At 26.1% G+C, this 18,706-nt stretch overlaps 1 protein-coding gene across 3 annotated transcripts in view; it reads left to right on the forward strand.

The window, feature by feature from the left end:
* LOC119679890 (protein dead ringer-like) overlaps positions 1–18,706 on the forward strand; it is a gene marked incomplete at its 5' end in the record, with an annotated part of 95,423 nt that overhangs the window by 41,154 nt on the left and 35,563 nt on the right. For all 3 annotated transcript variants that reach the window (XM_038092475.1, XM_038092477.1, XM_038092478.1), the window contains 1 exon segment: positions 16,028–16,100. In XM_038092475.1, the coding sequence (XP_037948403.1) occupies positions 16,028–16,100 (73 nt within the window).

Below are 18,706 nucleotides of genomic sequence, written 5' to 3' on the forward strand. Positions count from 1 at the left end.
GACTAACACTCCCTAAAAATTTTCTAGATCCTTCGTAGATGTTATTTCATTTCTATTATAAAATTATTCATTCAAAATGGTACCATGAAATCGCTAGTACCTGGCATGGTACTATTTAAAATAAAAACGAATTATACTTAAAACTTATACATATATATATATATGTATATATATTATAATAATGTGTTAGTAATTTTTGTCTTGTTGATATTAAGTGACAAATCTGTTGAACACATTTTATGATTTTATGAGTTACTTGCTGCCTTTAAAATACATACCTACAAAAACACGAGCAGTGGCCTCTTCAATTTGTAGCTGTTAAATATATTTGTAGAGTCTTAAGAATATTAAAATTTAGTTAAAATCATTTGTTATGATATCGTACTTATACCTACTAAGGATCAAAAATAATACAGTATAGCATTGTTGTGCACATTGCCTGCTGGTAATAAATTAATCCTGGGTTACATGTGTTCCTTTGGCAGCATATTTTATCCTGGACAAACTCAAACTCTTCGCTTCCAGGAATCAAAGCATCAAATTTCACACATACACATGCAAATAACTAACAGTATCATTGCTAAAGGATAGATCGTATAATTTTCAGAAAAAGGATATCATTTAAATATGCTTACGCTACGCTTTACAATTCATAAAATAAAGTACTACCACACTATTTTTAGGTAGCATTAAATTGTATATAATTTTTTTTCTTCAATGTGGCATTATAGATTAAAGATGTTATAAATAAATAAAAAAAAAAAAATTATAGAAAAAAATCCACTATAAAAAGGACAAATGCAAATAGTAAGGTTCATGATTGGTCTACGAATTTATTACTCTGTTATAATGCCTACTGTAGTGTTGTTCTTGTTGTAGTTGTTGTGCTTGTAGTTGTTGTTTTTATTTTATATTATAATTATTTGCTCTTCGGCAGCCAGTCTTTGCAGTGTGCTACACTGCAAAGGCCATTTAAAATTCGTTGTGACTGTTTTATTGCTGTTGAATAGTTTTGTGTGTCGATGATGATGCAAGCAGGTTTTCCACGAGGGTTGATTTTCATCTTAAGATTGTTTTTCATTTTATAGCAACAACAATAATGCCTACTAACACAATTGCATTTACTTTTATTTATGCCTTCGTGCAATAGTGTGTGTAAGTGTTTTATTTGATTCGGTATAATTTCTGTGATATCATCCATGTTGTGTGATATTTAGTTGATTAACGACCTCTGATAATGTCACTTCGTTGTTTCTGAGTTATTATCGGTGGCGGAGAAAGGATTATTTAATCGATTATAATTATACGCGTGTTATACAGTGTATCTATAAATATTATTTGACACAAAATTTTAATTAAAAAAAAATAAATTAATTAAATTTTATTTAATATAACATTGAATTAATATTAAAAAACAATGATAAAGAAATATTAATTAAAAAGTGATAGTAAATGTATTAGTTATATTTAATATAAAATTTAAATTGATTAATATTAAGAAACAATTAAAAAGTAAAATAAAAAAAAAATAATATTATATTAATATTAAATTAATTAATATTAAAATCAATAGTAAAGAAAATAAATTTAAAATATTATTTAAAAAGTCATAGTTAATACATTAATTATATACATGAAACATTTTATATAGTGTTAGTGAAAAAACCCATAGTAAATATATTAATTATATACATTAAACATTTTAAATAATTAATATTAAATACAAATTCAAAAAGCTAGAGTCATTAAATAATTTTTGAACAAAAATTAAGATATAAAGAAAAAAATTAAATACAATATAAAATAAAATTTTAATAAATTTATATTAAAAACAAGTAAAAATCAATAATAAAGAAATTAATTATATATATTAAATATCTTAAATAATAACGAAAGTAAATGAAAAATATGTGAACTAAATATTTTAGTAAATTAATATTAAATAAAAATTGAGAAAACTATACTTAATAAATTTTTTAAAATATCAATTATTATAAATAGGTAAAATTATTTAAATAAAAAAAATACAATTAAATTAATTAAAACAATTAAAAATAATATTACATTAATTACGTGAAAAATGATGACAATTACTTTAATATTAAAATAATAAATAAATTTAATTTATATCAGAGAAATATTTTATCAAAAAGTAATTTTTCAAGATATATAAAAACAGTATTGAGTACAGTGACAATATAAAATCACAATAAATCATCTAAAATTACAAGGATTTATATATACAAAATTTTTGGATTAAAATATTAACAAAAATGTTGCTCTCTGAAGATCAAATACAAGAGGTATGAATTAATATGTCAATATTAAAGTAAATAGTTTTTTATTATCACTAAAAATATGTTAATATTAACTTTTTTCTTCTTTCCTTGATGAAACGCGAGTAAGTGTCTAAAGTACTTTTACTCAATTGGTCTATGACTACTTGGGTGGTCCACTGTAAGAAGAGCTTCATTGAATTATATAAATTAGATATTTAGTTGATTTTATAAAAGTATAGTTTGAAGCCTTTCATATATTTTTAATGGAATATATATGTATTGCATTTGTTTTAAAAGAGTGCATTTCTGAATCAGTGTGAGCATCCACAAAATTCAACTATTACAATTAAATATTTATTACCTCTCTTTGATATACTTTTGTGTGTATATTTTTATTTCCGAGTCTAAATTAAAGTAGGATTTTTTAAAAATTGATATTGAGTCCATTTATTGGTAGTTAAATGTGTTGGTGCGGTAGATTTTTCAATAAATGATATTTATGGTATTTGAGTAAAGAGAAATCCAATCGAATAGAATGGAAGAGAATCGAATAAAAAAGTTTTGCTTTAAAGTTAGTAAAATTTTTTAATTTATAATCAAGTTTAAGAACATGATTATCAATATGATTATTTATAAATGCGGCTTAAAAACTGTCTTTATAAATAATGAAGACTTGTTGGCTAATGAAATCCGTTATCATTACAGATTCCATGCAATTGTTATAAATTTTGAACAATACATCATTGAAAGATCCAACTATTTTGCCAACAAATTTTTATTTTTATAAGATCCTGTATACTTTGGAATGGTTTTGTCTCCTAAATTTCATTGCCGAGTTGACAAATTTATATTCCAATATATGTAATTAAAATTTGTATAATTTATCAATAATAATATATAAATTTACACAATTAAAGCATATGTTGTTTCACAGATTTTATATATTCACTTATTTTTTATAGCTTGGTATATATTTTTTAATTATTATGTATTAATATTTACTAATAAAAATATTATTGACATATGTATTAACTCTTACTTCTGCCAATTATATTTGCTTTAATGACAAAAAAAATTTTGTTTTCAAATTATAATTATAAAAATATTATAATATGTGTCTATAACCAAAACGGTCTTACTGAATACTTTAATACAATGAAAACACATCTACCTAATGTAATTTTCTTGCCTACAGGTAAAGGTTACAGGTGTTAGATTAACTAAATTTCTGTGGAATATTTAAGTCTTTTATAGATTTAAAATTTTTCTCTTTATATTAATACCTTTCACACAATACTGAAAAAGGTATAAGAAGTTCGCTTAAATACATGGAACGAAGCTAAAGAAATTGTAAAAATTACTACATGTATATATATGTATATTCTAGAATTAATACGACGAGACGGGCTGATTTAATGTTTATACAGAAACTTTTTGCAAATCCAGGTAAATCAATTATACGTATGAACAAAACCTCTTCATTACATTTTATATACATTACAATATAGTCATATACAGCATTCTTGATTATTTGATATTATTGTTGATTATATTATATAATTTGGTCTGTATAGAAACATATGAATGAATTCATATATTGTATATATAATTCTTGTTTCTAAGTATACTTCTGCTCTCATGACCTTTTTTCTGATTTTTGGATGTCCATTATTATTCAAGCTCCGCCACTTCAGTTATTATTTTCACATACTTTATTTAGATATATATTAAATTTAGTGTTTTTGACTATTTATTTTTCTTGTATTCTTATCCTAATAAAAAATAATAATGTTCAACTTTCTATATACTAATGAAACATTAATTGTTAACATTACTATTATTTTAATTTAATTTTTTTTTGGGATTAATAGTCTATTTCTTTCTTAATTCAATCTTTTATTGATAGAATATATCTACCACATTTTACTTAATACTTTTTTTAAATATTTTGAATAACTTGTTTTATAATTTTTTACTTTACGTTTTAATTATTATAGTTCTTTTATTATATTATATTTTATAATATTATATTTTAATTATTTTATTTTTATGTTATTGTATAATTTTTTAATATTAATTTTCAATTTTAAAAGTTTATTTTTATTTTATTACGTGTTATTATATTTTATAATATTATATTTTAATTATTTTATTTTTATGTTTTTTTTAAATTTTTTCATATTAATTTTCAAATTCAACATTTTATTTTTTATTTTATTATTATATTTTTTTATTTTTTAATTATAACAATTTGTTTCATAATTGACTTTATTTAAAAATTTTTTCTTGTATTTTGTGTGAAATTTTATAATTTTTTTTTGCAATAAATTTAAGTAATTATTTTTTTATATTTTGTATTACATTAATTTATGCATTATTATTTTATTATGATATTATTTTTTATAATACTTATACCTTATACTCTTATTTTTAATAATATATATATATTAATTATTGTTTTTTATTGTATTTTTATTTTATATTATTTTCTTTTATTTTATATATTTTTTTATTTTTTTTTTCATTATTTATATTTTTTTTATTTCATATTATTTTTTTTATATTACATTATTTTCTTGTATTTTATATTATGCATACTTTTTTTATATATTTTTTTTTCTACTTCTTATTATTTTTTTTTATTTTAATTTTCAGTATTGTTTAATTTTAAGTTATTTTTCTTTCGTTGTATTAAAAGATTTTCAAAATATTTTTGTATATTAAATTCAACTTTTTGTTTTAATTAACAACTTTTATTATTTTAATTAAATATTTTAATTCTATAAATTTTTTTTATTATTTTCATATTAGTTTTATTGTTCTAATTATGGTTCTGTTTATTATTATGATTATTTTTTTTTATTTATTTTGGTTTTGATTTATTTGCTCACTTTAAATGATGGTTACAGGAAATTGGTGTAATTAAAGAAAAATTCTTTAGCAGAAAATGCTTCTAAGCTTGATATGCATTTAGACTTAAAATATGCTTAAAGAAATTTAAACAATAATCATTCCAAAATTATTGAAAATTTTCCAAAAACTACCAAAATTTCCGAATTCATTTCAATATATTGAAGTAGTATGTTCAAATTAAAGGATATTTAATGATGTAGAACTTTAACTATTTGGATCTGTTATTTTTGAGATATTATTTTTTCGCTTGCAATATTTTTGGATCTGATATTTGGTTAAAAATTAAAATTGTTTCCCGCTTCTTGACCGAACTTGTTAGTTTTTTGCATCAATGAATCATTTCCCGCTTTTAAGCCATATTCGTAGGAAATGTCCAGTATATTATTTAAGTATAGTAAGTTATACTACTTAATTAATTTAAAATTTTTATAATTATTTTTATTAGCTAATTATTGAGTTCAAATTTTACTTAAAAATAATAGCAGCTCATTAGTGTTGTGCAGTTAAAATTTTAAATGAACAATTCAAAAATTTTGTCTAATATTATTAATAACACTGGTTGCACTTGATGAACGTTCTATTTTTATGTATTTTAAAACTCAAAGTCATTAGCTTAACGAAATGCTCTTTGTATTGAAGTGCAGCTCAGAGTCTAGAGTTAACCGGCCGTTCGTATGACCGCTGCCATATATGTTATATGTACGTACCTATATCATAGCCTTTATACGAAAAATATAAAAATATTATAAACATAAGAAGAAAAAAAATAGCATGCGCCAGCCCAAATTCGGCCCCTCACATAAAGTTATACACATAAAATTTATAAAATATATTGCAAAAGTAAGAAAAATCTGTACTTTGATTGATATCAAAACGACACGCCTCCATAAAGTGCAGACAAAATTTAAACGCAGTCTTACCTCCATAATAAACTATAAACAACAAACAGTACACTCCATGAGGATCTCACACACAATATATATATATTTATATATATGTATATATGTAGATATATCTGTAGTATAGAAGCTAATATACAAGTCGGATGTGCATGTGCAACATTTGCGCGAAAAACTGCGAACATTAAATTTATTACAACAACTTCAAAGATATCAAAAAACTTCATACATCATTTTTTTTGTTTTATTTTTATAATTATTTTTTCTTTAGATTTTTTTATTATTAGCATTACTTTTGGTAAAATATCTTTGGTAACCTTTATGTTGCTAAATGCTATTCGAACCTCAGTTAATGTTGCTAGCAACAACGTTTATGATGATGACGATATGTTGATAGCGCTGGTGTTGGTGGTGTGGTTGTACGTGTTACTTCATCAGCTTCATCAGCTTTTGACTGCGCTGGTGGATGCACTTTAATAAATTTTAATACGTATATGAATGCATATGAAGCATGTTGAATATTTTGCTCCTCCCAGGGCATTTTATAGGCAATATAGCCAGAAAAAAAAGTAACACAAATAAAACTAAATTAAATGTATCTGCATTTCCCTTTTGTGAGTACGACGTACAGTGAATGCTATAAATGGCGTCAATGCTGATGCCATGAATATGTTGTTACACAAAAAAAGAAAAAAACAAAAAAAAAAAAAGAAAGAGGAAACCATTCAGTGGGATTATAAAAGCAATAAACTTGAATGTAAGTTACCGAACGCAGATGTATTATAGTCGTATGCAGTCAAATCAAACCACAAAATATGTTGCCTCTTCAATTCTGACATTTTCCTCCAAACATGTTATAGCTTTAGGATACTTTTTAATCTTTCATCTGCCGCAAGGGTCAATGTGGCTTGTGCTTAACTAAAACTAATATAAAAGTTTTATGAATAATTAAATATATATATATTTTGATAATTTGCAACTGCGTAGGTCCTTGAGCACTGCAAATACTTGTATCGTTTAAATTAGTTCAATTAAGAAAAAAACATTTTAAAAAAATGCTGCTATACTTACTCACCTAGTTAAATAGCTATAACAATTCGTTATCGGGTTTTGTCCTGATGCAGTATGTTTCACCAATCACTTCTATTGCATACGCACCTTCTCTAGTCTGGCACATGAAATGCGATTAATGCTTCCTTAATTTGATCACTCTACACCGTTCTGCGTCTACATCTTTATCCTCGAAATCCCACTTTAAATCCCTTTTTCATCATCCATTCTCACGACATGATCAAGCTAGCAAAGCTTGCTGGATATTAAATAGATGAATTATATCAGTTAATTTGGGTGTGATAGTTAAATTATGTCAGTCCATTCGGATGTAGTCTTCGCCGACTCGTACAAAATTAAAGATCTTGCGAAGAAGTTTTCTCTTGAAGACGCACTATAGGTCGCTCACCTACCTGTGTTTCTCTGTGTGGCTTCATCATTCTATTATAGCGTCCATTATTATGTGCCACAGAGAAACACAGGTAGGATGATTGACTTATAGAGTGTAAGTTCTATTTGTCGAGAGAGCGAAAGAGAGCGAGAGCAAGAGTAAGAGAGCAAAAGAGAGAAAGAGAGCGAGAGAAAGAAAAAGAGAGCGAGAGAGAGAAAAAGAGAGCGAGAAAGAGAGGTAGAAAGAGAGTAAAAAGAGAGAGAGAGAGAGAGAGAGAGAGAGAGAAACAGAGAAAGAAAGAGTAAGAGAAGGAGCAGATATCACAATAATCTATTGAGCATATAATAGCATTTTTTGACAATAGTGATTATTCTTATATATTGCACTATAAAACGAATTGCATTAGAAATTATACTTTAATAATGAATTAAAAAAAAAATTACTTCTCAACGAACTTGATATTTACTTATAATTAACTTACGCATACAATTATACGGCAATAAAACCAACAAAAGTGTTATAGCTGTAAAAAAACACCAATAACAAAATAGTAATAAGAAAATAGCGAAAAAAAAAAATAAAAGTGCCATTAAAATTGTGTGAAATATTTTGTTTAAATAAAATTTCTTATTTTTTTTAATTTCTTATTTAATTTTTATAAAGTCCAATAATAACTGCATACTAAAACCTTATCTTTATTGAGAATAAGGTAAGGTATACCAGCCTGATTTTTCAATTTTCAAATACTCATTCCTACTTATGATGTTTTAATAGTTGTTCAGCCTATTTTCATATATCCCTATATTTACGTCATATACTATAATACTTTATTTTTTAAGGATAAGATATACCACACTAATTTTCCATTTTTCCATTTCGCAAAAAAAACATAATTACTTATCTAAATTATTTACTTACTAGCACATAGTGTTTTATCAGTTTGCATATTCACAGAACTCCATTGGTCTTAACAGCAAGACTTAACAGGACTTGCATCACATAAATCATTGGTGTTTGCGGTATAAGTTTTTATTGTAATTAACTTGCACCCTAGATATGTTGTGATTTCAATTTCTTTTTAGTGCTATTAGTCAGCACTTTAATTATATGTGTAAATAATTAAGGCTAATGATTTTGTTCGCAAGTGAATTGATAGTTCACTTTATAATTAATATAAGCTTTATTGAAATACTTCGATCTTATGCTATGGTTTTACTTCTTTCGTTTTGTTTTATGGCAATATAGAAATAACCATAAAAGAAGAAGTCCAAGTTTTAATGGGAATATATATATTTTTAATATATAACTTGTTTATTTTAATAAACGATGTTGTTTTTCTGGTTTATTACCTTTTTTCCTTTCTGTTTAATAAACTATATTTGTTATTAATTTGTTGTTATTATTTCTCACATATATTACTGTGTGTTCTTTCGTTTTTTAATATGAAAAAGTAAAGAAATGAAGAAACAAAATTAATAATATAGGTTAACAAATAAGCTATTTTGTTATTATATTTTTGTTATAAGGATAAATCTTAAATAATAATCACTACTACTATTGTCTCAATTTTATGAAGTCTTTTTAGTAATTTTAATAGAATGAGATCACATGATTTATTTATTTATTATATACATTTTAAAATTGTATTGCATTAGATTAATTTTCAAATAAAAATTACCAATAACAACTTAATAATTTAAATTAATTAATTTTTATTTAAATTAATTAATTTTTATTTAAATTAATTAATTTTAAATCAATATATCGATTTTAACCTTATGTCGTCTTCTGATAATAAATGTTAATTTATTATTGATTTTTTATAACGTCTCAGTATCTAAAATTGGATTAAATTAACTTTAAAAAAATATTCTCAAATATCTTATTTAATGCCTTCACATTCTTTTAAGGACCTGAATAATCATAATTGTTTCATATCTATTTCTTATTGCGAAACTTCAGTGGTGTTCTTGCAATATTTTTTAATTTTTTTTCTATTCTATAAATCAATATCCTGGGCTAGATCTACTCTATTAAAGATTTTCCCCTGATGAAGACTCTATTGGTGTATTTGCAATATTTTTAAATTATTTTCTACTCCCTAGATCCGTATTTTTGTCTAGATCTACTCTATTTAAGACCTACTCCTGATGAAGAATCTTTCGTTATATAGCTGTTTTTTGTGGTCAAATTCCAACTGTGTATTCGCAATTGTTTTAAGCCATTTTAAACTTTGCACATCCATCTGTTGGTCTAGATTCACTCCATTAAGAACCTACACCTGATTACTACATACATCCGTTTCTTCCTACTGAATTCGTACTGAACTCCAGTTGTGTTGTGACAATGTTTTTAAATCATTTTCAAATCCATAGATTCATATTTTGGTCTTGATTCATTCTTTTTAGGACATAGACTGAATAGACTGAACATAGACTGAAAACAAACTTCCTCCGTACATCTCCTACTTGCTGGCGAGTTTCAATTATCTACTTTTAATGTTTTTAAGCCATTTTCAATTCTGTAGATCCATCTCTTGAACGTCCTCTTTTGAATTTTCTTTAGATTTTACATTCGAGTATTTTATATTCCTTTTTTTTAAAGTTACTCGATAGTTATTCTTAGCTGAATGCTATTGTAAATTTTTTTTTTTGTAAATCCTGTTTTTGCTCACCTTCTATGAATCGGTTTAGTTCCAGATTATAGGATCTTGAATAGATATCATCATTTTAAACTGTTCGCTTTAACTGGCTTCGAAACATTTTCCTCTACCATAAAACAAGTCTACTTGACTTCGTTGTCATATTCCATTCAAAGATATATTTAACGGTCTCAGCACTACCCTATACATTCTAATCTGTCTAGCTTCGATATTTGAGCTTAAGCTTCTTTTGAGAACATAGATGTCTTACTTAAATTGAGATTATTTAAGACTTATGGGAATTAGCAATTAGTCTAAATAGTAAATTTAAGATAATTTTTTATTGAGATATTATTTCAAGTTAATCTCTATTTTTACTTAAGTACTGTCCTAAGTATTAATTCGTGCAATATCTTTAGTTTTGTCGTACATATGTATATTTGTTAGAATTTTTTTATTTTATTTATTGTATCGGGAATGATGGCAACTCTAATATCCTAAAGTGCATTTAATTTTAACACTGCTTCAAGTAAATCTCTTTTGAGCGTATGTACATATTTGCAAAATGATGAGGGCGTCAATCGCAATAAACCGCTTTTTAGTTTTGGCTTTTATTTTATCTTCCTTTGACTCGGAATGCTAAAAGTTTAAAGTTTTAAATCATTTTTATATTTATACGTTTCTTGTTCCTGCTTGCCGGCCGGCCAGCCTGCCTATCAGTCTATATGCCCGTCTGCCTGCCTAGATGCCAGCCGGACCGTTTGCCTGCCTCTTTGCCGGCTTTGGATGTTGTTGCAACATTTGGCGGTTTATATATATATATATGTATACATGCTGCGGCATGATGAATTTTCGGTTTGATGAGTTCACCCATACCTCGACATTAATAACAATTTTTATATTTTTTAATTTACTGCATATAAATTTAGTTACAAAATAACAAACACAAAAGCGCAAAAATAAAAAAAAAATAACGCATATACATTTAAATTTAATTTTAAGAGTAAAACAAAAAAAAGTATTAAGATAATAAAATGGGATCATTCGAAAAGTAATTTAAATATTTTCAACAATAAAATGGAATATAAATATATTATTACTTTTAATTTATTTATTTGCCATCACTTAAGCCAGTTAACAATAATTTGCGCAGTTTTATTGGATGATCAAACAGTTTTTTTTCATTACTAAAGGATACATAGATATATATTACAATATAATATATAATAATTAAAGTTTATTCCATAATTTTAAAACATTATTCAATGTTGGTACATATATAAAAAATATATAGTCTTGATCGTTAAACGTGATCGCGTATATTTTTTTTTCGTGAGACTAACATAAGTAAGTCCCTAGATAAGGACCACGATATATCAGGAACGAAGATGTACAACAGGGCTTGAGAATCGAGTGCGTGTGAAAGTATATATAAAAAAGCGTAATGAAATTTTTAGTTTTTGTGGATAATCACATTCATTGCGCTCTTTTGAAATAAAAATATTCCGATTCTAATATATTCTATATAATATTTTATAACATATTCTATTAATATACTAGATAAGCTAGAACTATACTTCTATAAAATCGCCTAATTAACTCATTATCATATTTTAATAGAACATTTGTTAAAGTGCGTTGTTCAAATTATTACAGACACTTTTGAGTAAAGTACTTTTGACATTAACTTACGTTCGATCAAGCAAAGAAGAATATTTGGTTACAAATCCTAAAAATCATCTGATTCGTATTATTTTAATAGAAGTGAAAATAATTTTCTTGCTTTTATTGATCAGTTTTTCTATTGTGCCGTTAAAAAAATTGAAAAGCTGTTATGAGTCGTCAGTTAGGCTAGGTGGGTTACGTTGGATATGCTTTCATTACTATCAGTTTATTACATTGAAAATTATCGGTTTACGAATCCAAATCCGAAGGCCTTTAATATATAAAGTATTATAAACTTTTATAACTTGTTATTTGTATGGATAGAATTAAATTATTATAAATTTTATAAATTCTAAAACTACACTTGTTTATATATATACTTACACTTGTCTAATAAATACATTTGGCAATAGTAATGACTTATATATAAAAAATTATTGAAATAGTTTAATGTACATATACATTTTTTAGTTAAGCCTAGTCCTAACATCCATTACACATAAAAAATTGTCATGGTTTTAATGCAAAAAAAAATTCTACAGTGTCCAAATTTTTTGGATCATTTTTTTATATGGTGTTTTATATTAATTCTATGTGTGAAATGGATGTTAGTACTAGGGTTTATTGTTAAAGAAATCTTTACACTTTAAAAACAAATTGTTAAATTTTTATTTTTAATATAAATTACTAAACAGATTACAGTTTCCAAGGCGCCGCGATTGGACAATTAGAATTAAAGAACCAAAAATAAGAATTAAAATAAAGATAAAATTGAGATTTGCTGTGTGAATACCGTTTCAGTGAAATAAATAATATTGGAATTAAAATTTCAATTACTTGTGTTGTGTTAATAGGTTATTAATAGGTTCAGTATAAACTGCCTTTTCAAGTGCAGTTTTCTATATATTTGTTTCTGTTTTTATTTTGAGAAAATATACCTTTATATATTTAAGGGTACATAAAATATACGTGTGTATACAAATGTTATATATATTAAAACAAATGTTATAGCAAATATAATAAACAGTTACACAGAAACATACTGCCGCCTACTTCTAGTCTTATATGTCTTTAGTTTGGATATTAATTTTTGCTACTTTGACGTTTATGATATTTTTGACACTAGAAAATATTGGTCTTATTTAGAACTATTCATAATCAAACTGCAATGAGCTGAATTTTGTCATAATTTTAACAAAATGAAACTAATATGACAACTTGAAATTACTTTTTTTGATGTTTTTATCGTATGGAAAGATGACGTTCTTTATATGACATTTATCGGAAAGTGATTATAATGCCAAATATAGTATGCTAGTTGGATACTATCCTTAGTATTCGAGTGCTAGTGGGATAGTACTGTGGGAAACAAATTTACAAACCTACTTTTTGTTTATTTAATTTTAATTTCATATTAATTAGATATTGAAATTTGGGTTTAATTTTTTACTTAATAGTTTTTTTTCGTCACTTCAGTTTATGCTATAGAAGGTGATGATTTAGGGTCTATTTTATAGTAATTTTTTTCTTCTTAAGTTTTGTAATTATATACCTATAGCACTATTGTTTTTGGAGACTAAATTTTTGTAATAAAATATTCAAAATGCTTTACTATTTTTTTTTAACTGTAACGCAATACTCTTAATGACTCCTGGGATATCATTTGTTTTGGTCACAAGACTAACTATAAAGCTGCCAAAGGGATTTTGTTATTATTTTCTGTAGATATTGCTATAGTTAGTTCTTTTAATACATAATACTTAAACTGACCTAGTATTAGTATTGGGGATCTTGAGTTATGTTGAAATGATTCACACAAAATGGCTTACTCTTTTTTTCTGCATCTGTAAGACAGTCTTAGAACTTTTGTACAAGTATTTGTTTTGGTAATAAAAGGTACCGTGAGGTTAATATTTTTATTATTATTTTGAGATGATAATTCTGTTAGTTCTGTATGATGATATTTGTATAATTATAAAACTATCTAGTATTGGAGACCTTGGGTTATGTCAAAATAAATCAAACAAAAGCAATAATCTTTAATTAATGGAACACTTTTTTAGATTTTGTGTTAGTATTTGTTTTGGTAATAAAATATACCGTAAAGCCGTTGTTTCGATTATGGTATTATTTTCAGTTAATACTAGTGTCATCAGTGCAATGATGATATATATTTTTTTATAAAACTATTTAATGCTAGTTATAAAACTATTTAATGCTAGTATTTGAGACCTTAAAGCATGTTGGTTCATACAAAATGATTCATACAAAATGGTTTACTTTACTTTCTGTATCTATAGGGTACTCTTAAGGTTTTTTTATTACTATTTTTTTTGGTAATAAGACATATCGTAAAATTATTGGATAACTTTTGGTATTATTTTTAGTTGATACTGCTGTCGCCAGTTTTATGATGATATATATTTGCTTATAAAACTATCTAGTGCTAGTGTTGAAGAGCGTTATATTGAAATGAACCATATGAGTTGGTTTACTTTTTATTATGGATCTATAAGACACTCTTATGGGTTTTGTATCAGTATTTGTTTTGTTTTGTATGTAGATACTATAAAGCCGTCGGAAAGATTTTGGTATTATTGTTTGTTGTTAGTTTTAAATGATACATCATGATATAAAATTTTACTACGATTATTGGAGCTCTTGGGTTATGTTAGATAAACAAATCATTCAAAAATGGCATACTCTTTTCTTCCATCTATGAGAGACTTTTAAGGCTTTCGTGTTAGTGTTTTTGTTTTAGTAATAAACCTACCTTTAACTATACATATACTATGCATATATATTTTTTCTCATAATTTTAATCTTTATTCTGTTAACATCCCGAGGAGATACAATTTTTGTATTCAACTGATTTCTATTTGTACTGTACATTCTATTTGCCGTCGGATATGTAACTTTTTCACTTACCTTGCCTGCATATAAGAATACTCAGAGCAGCATAAGTTGAAATAAATTGTTAAATAAAAATAATTAATATAAAATATTCACAGCACATATGTATGTGAAAATAAATTTAAATAAATAAATTTTAAGTAAATAATAATTAAAAACAAACAATTCATAATTAGCACAACAAAAAACGTGCTTTCATAAATTGATTTTTTTTTCAAATTTTTTTACTTTGTTGTTGTTGTTATATTTATTGTTGTTTTGTTAAGTATTGTACAAACATGTATCGAACAATGTGATTATCACTCCTTAAAAACTGTCAAATTAGCGTTCATATTTTTCTGTCTGATTTGCTACACAGAGAAAATCATCATTCAGCTACTGCGAATAACATGTCAATTTAGCATCATTTATCTTGCCACAACGCCGCAGTATTACACATTTTATTATCACCCCATAAACACAACATAGCACAACACAACACATCACATCACATCACCATTGATAAGAGAACAAAAAAACAGTAGGGGAAGAGACAATGTGTGATGTTGCAATTGCATTGCTTGCATTCCTACTCAAACGCTGCTCTTCTCAAAACACAGATAAATGCATTCACAGATACGAATAACCAACCCAATGAACGAACTTCACGCTCATTGAGTTTTAAGCCCAAAACTATGTTGTCGGATTGTATTCGATTGGAATGAATCGGAATGGATTGGATTGGATTGTAGTGTAGTATAAAGCAGAGTTTTGATGAATATGAATTTAATTTCTCATGTTAAAGTGACATGGTCAACACCTAAGGTGACTCGATACCAAAACAAAAAGATGTGTTGTAAAAAGGGAATACGAGTACTGTGTTGCTACTCGTATATGGGTAGCGTGCTAGGGGTTATCGGATTGCATCTACAATATTATTACCATTGTATCAATTAGTTTTGTATTCAATGAATTTCTTATTGTATTCTGATTTGTTTTTTATTTGTAGTTTTCAATAGGCTTATGGGTTTTCTTTTTTTGAAATTTATACTGTTTTGATGAGACAATGGCATAATAAGAGGGTTTGTTTTTCAAACAATAATCTAATGGTTGAGACTTGACCTTTGAGGTCAAGCTTCGAGTGATCTTTAGAGTTTTACTTTTTTGTTTTTGAGAAATAATTTTGCTTTTAAAGAAAACTTATGCTAATTAAGATATTTTTTTAAATTTATTAAAATATAGAGTTTTGTTAAAAAAAAAAGTTGTACTTATGTTGGGTTTTGTTTTTCTATTTCAGCTTTACGAAATAAATGATGATCCTAAACGTAAAGAGTTTCTGGATGACTTGTTTTCGTTTATGCAGAAAAGAGGTAAGTTAAATTTTATTCCATCAAGTTTTTTAAATCCTTTTTTGAAAAGAATGGAGTGAACTAAGTTCTTTAATGTTGTTAATATATAACATAGCACATTTGGTTAATATTGAAACTGTTTTTAATAACTAGGAATAAGTTAGAAAAATTAATTTCTTTAAAATAATTGGTAGTGGTTTGTAATTAAGATACTATTGTGTAATGAGGAATTTTAAATTTTTAGACTATTCATTACTATCAATTAATGATATCTTCTAGTATATATTATTTTATTAATCGTTATTGTACGTGAAGATTATAATTCAATACTCTTTATTTCTTTGCAACTTAATTCTAATATTTTAAATAGAGCTATTCGTTATACTAAGAGTCTTTTCTTTCATTCCCAAAATGGACTTCTAGAAGGAGGATTCTATATACTCATACACATTTAGGCAGTTATCGGAAATAAATATTTCATTTAAGATAGTTCACAAAGGTAGTTAAATGATTAACTCATTATGGAGTACTTCCAATAGAGTAGGTACAAAAATCTACCTAAACAGAAAACAACGTTGAATGTATGAGAATAAAAAAGCATATAGAATTAAATTGGATACACACTACGTAAGCGTTTGGCGCATGCTGCACTTACTTGCAACACTCAGGGGACTAGGCGTAGAGACAGACCAGCAATGACCTGGAGAAGGACAGTTCAGCAGGAGACGGTAAAATCGTTTAATAAATTGACAGCAATAGCACAAAATAAAAACCAGTGGAAAAGTTTTATAGACTTCTTAAGCTCCTAATGGGGTATGGAAATAATAATAATAATAAATGGAGTTAAAAATATGCGGAAATTTAAGCATATTATTTTGGGAGAATTAGAACTGAGACCTGGAGATCTATATTCGAACCGAAACTTGCATAGCAAAATTAAATAAATTATGTGATTGGCAATTAGTATAGCAATTCGTAAATTAAAATAAAATTGATTAAAACTACAAGAAACGGAAGCAAACAAAGAAAACATGTTTCAAAATTGTTAGGAGAAAAGGCTTTGAAATACCTTGCTCTTATACTAAACACTGTTTGTAACTACTTTAACTTAAATACATGGCACAACAGAGGATGTAAATGAAGGAAAAGTAAAATCTATTCAAATATCACATCACACAAACACTGTTATTTGCTCAAGAAATATAGAGAGGAACGAACACAACGATGAGTTAGTGAATCTTGTTGCCTATTCGATAGCACCTTCCTTATTAACTCGTGTTCTTGCCAGAAGTAAATCATCAACCAGTCATGATTGAGGATTGACTTACAATAAATTTTTGCGTTAGATAAACACGAATTGAGCTAATATTACTTCATTTCCCAGATTAATGGTGATATGGCTAACATATTTCGAAACTAAAACTTTTGACATAAAAAAGTATTTAAAATGAAATAACTTCTTACATAACTACAACATGACATGGAGTTAGATTTGACTTGATTGTATTGTTCAACGTTCAAATATCTGCTGTGGGACTATTCCTGCTTTAGCAGGATGTATGGCCAATTCTTCAATTCACTTGCAGATCTCATCAATATAGAAATCAGTCAAATATTGCGTTTGTTAATGCGTGCAGTTTGTTCTAACTTTTCAAAATATTTAGTATTAAAAATGCTAGCTTTTTCCTAGCTTATCAAAAATGCTCCATATAACGCTTTCTAGCGTGTAAGACCCTTTTCCACAATACCTAACTATCTTGTATACTATCTTGAGTAAAGGCGTGGAAACGTGTAAACAAACCTGGTCAAGCTACAATTTATAAATCACGAATATACATTAGTATTGAGCTTTGATCGGACTATTAAAACACGTAGTAGTGTGGACAGATCATATATAAGTAAGCACCTATAACAAACAGTAGATAAATAGAATTTTAATCAGGACAAAATATCGTATGTGGAAGAAAAAGATAAAGAGACAACAATACAGTACCTATGCAAATTCTAAGTCTGGCAGAATTAAGGACATTCGTGAACTGATCAAAATTACTGATATCTAATATACACGTTAGGTTAGATTAATCTGATCTCTTGGTCTCTAGCTATACAAGATAGAGATCTACAACTATGTAGATATTGTTATAAGCAATATTTGGTGTTTGAAGTTCTGTCTCTAGAACGGATTTACTAAATATGCATTCAAGATTTTTTAAAATGTATTTTAAGACCTTACCTGAACGGGATTTGTATGCAAACCTTGTATGTTCTGCGGAATGGTGATAGTCTATCCAAAATATAAGTCTTTTAAAAAATTTTTTTTTTATTAACTATCGATTTGGCTATAAAAACTAATACTAGGACTTTATCTCTGAGTATGTAGTAATGAAACGGAAGTTATAAACTATTTGGGGCAGAGAAGAATATTTGATATTCTGTTTAAGATATTTGATCTTGTGAACATTAATAGATTTATGGCAATGCAATTAGGAGAAATGAGAAATAAAATTTTATATAGGCAGAATTGAGTGCTAAATCAGAATCGCCAATAAATCAATTTATTTTGTTTTCATTGAGGTGTGTGTTACTGTTTAAAAGAACTGCGAACCTACAAATTAGTCGGCCGTAAT

Source organism: Teleopsis dalmanni, chromosome 2 (assembly GCF_002237135.1).
Source record: "Teleopsis dalmanni isolate 2A chromosome 2, ASM223713v2, whole genome shotgun sequence".
NCBI lineage: Eukaryota > Metazoa > Arthropoda > Insecta > Diptera > Diopsidae > Teleopsis > Teleopsis dalmanni.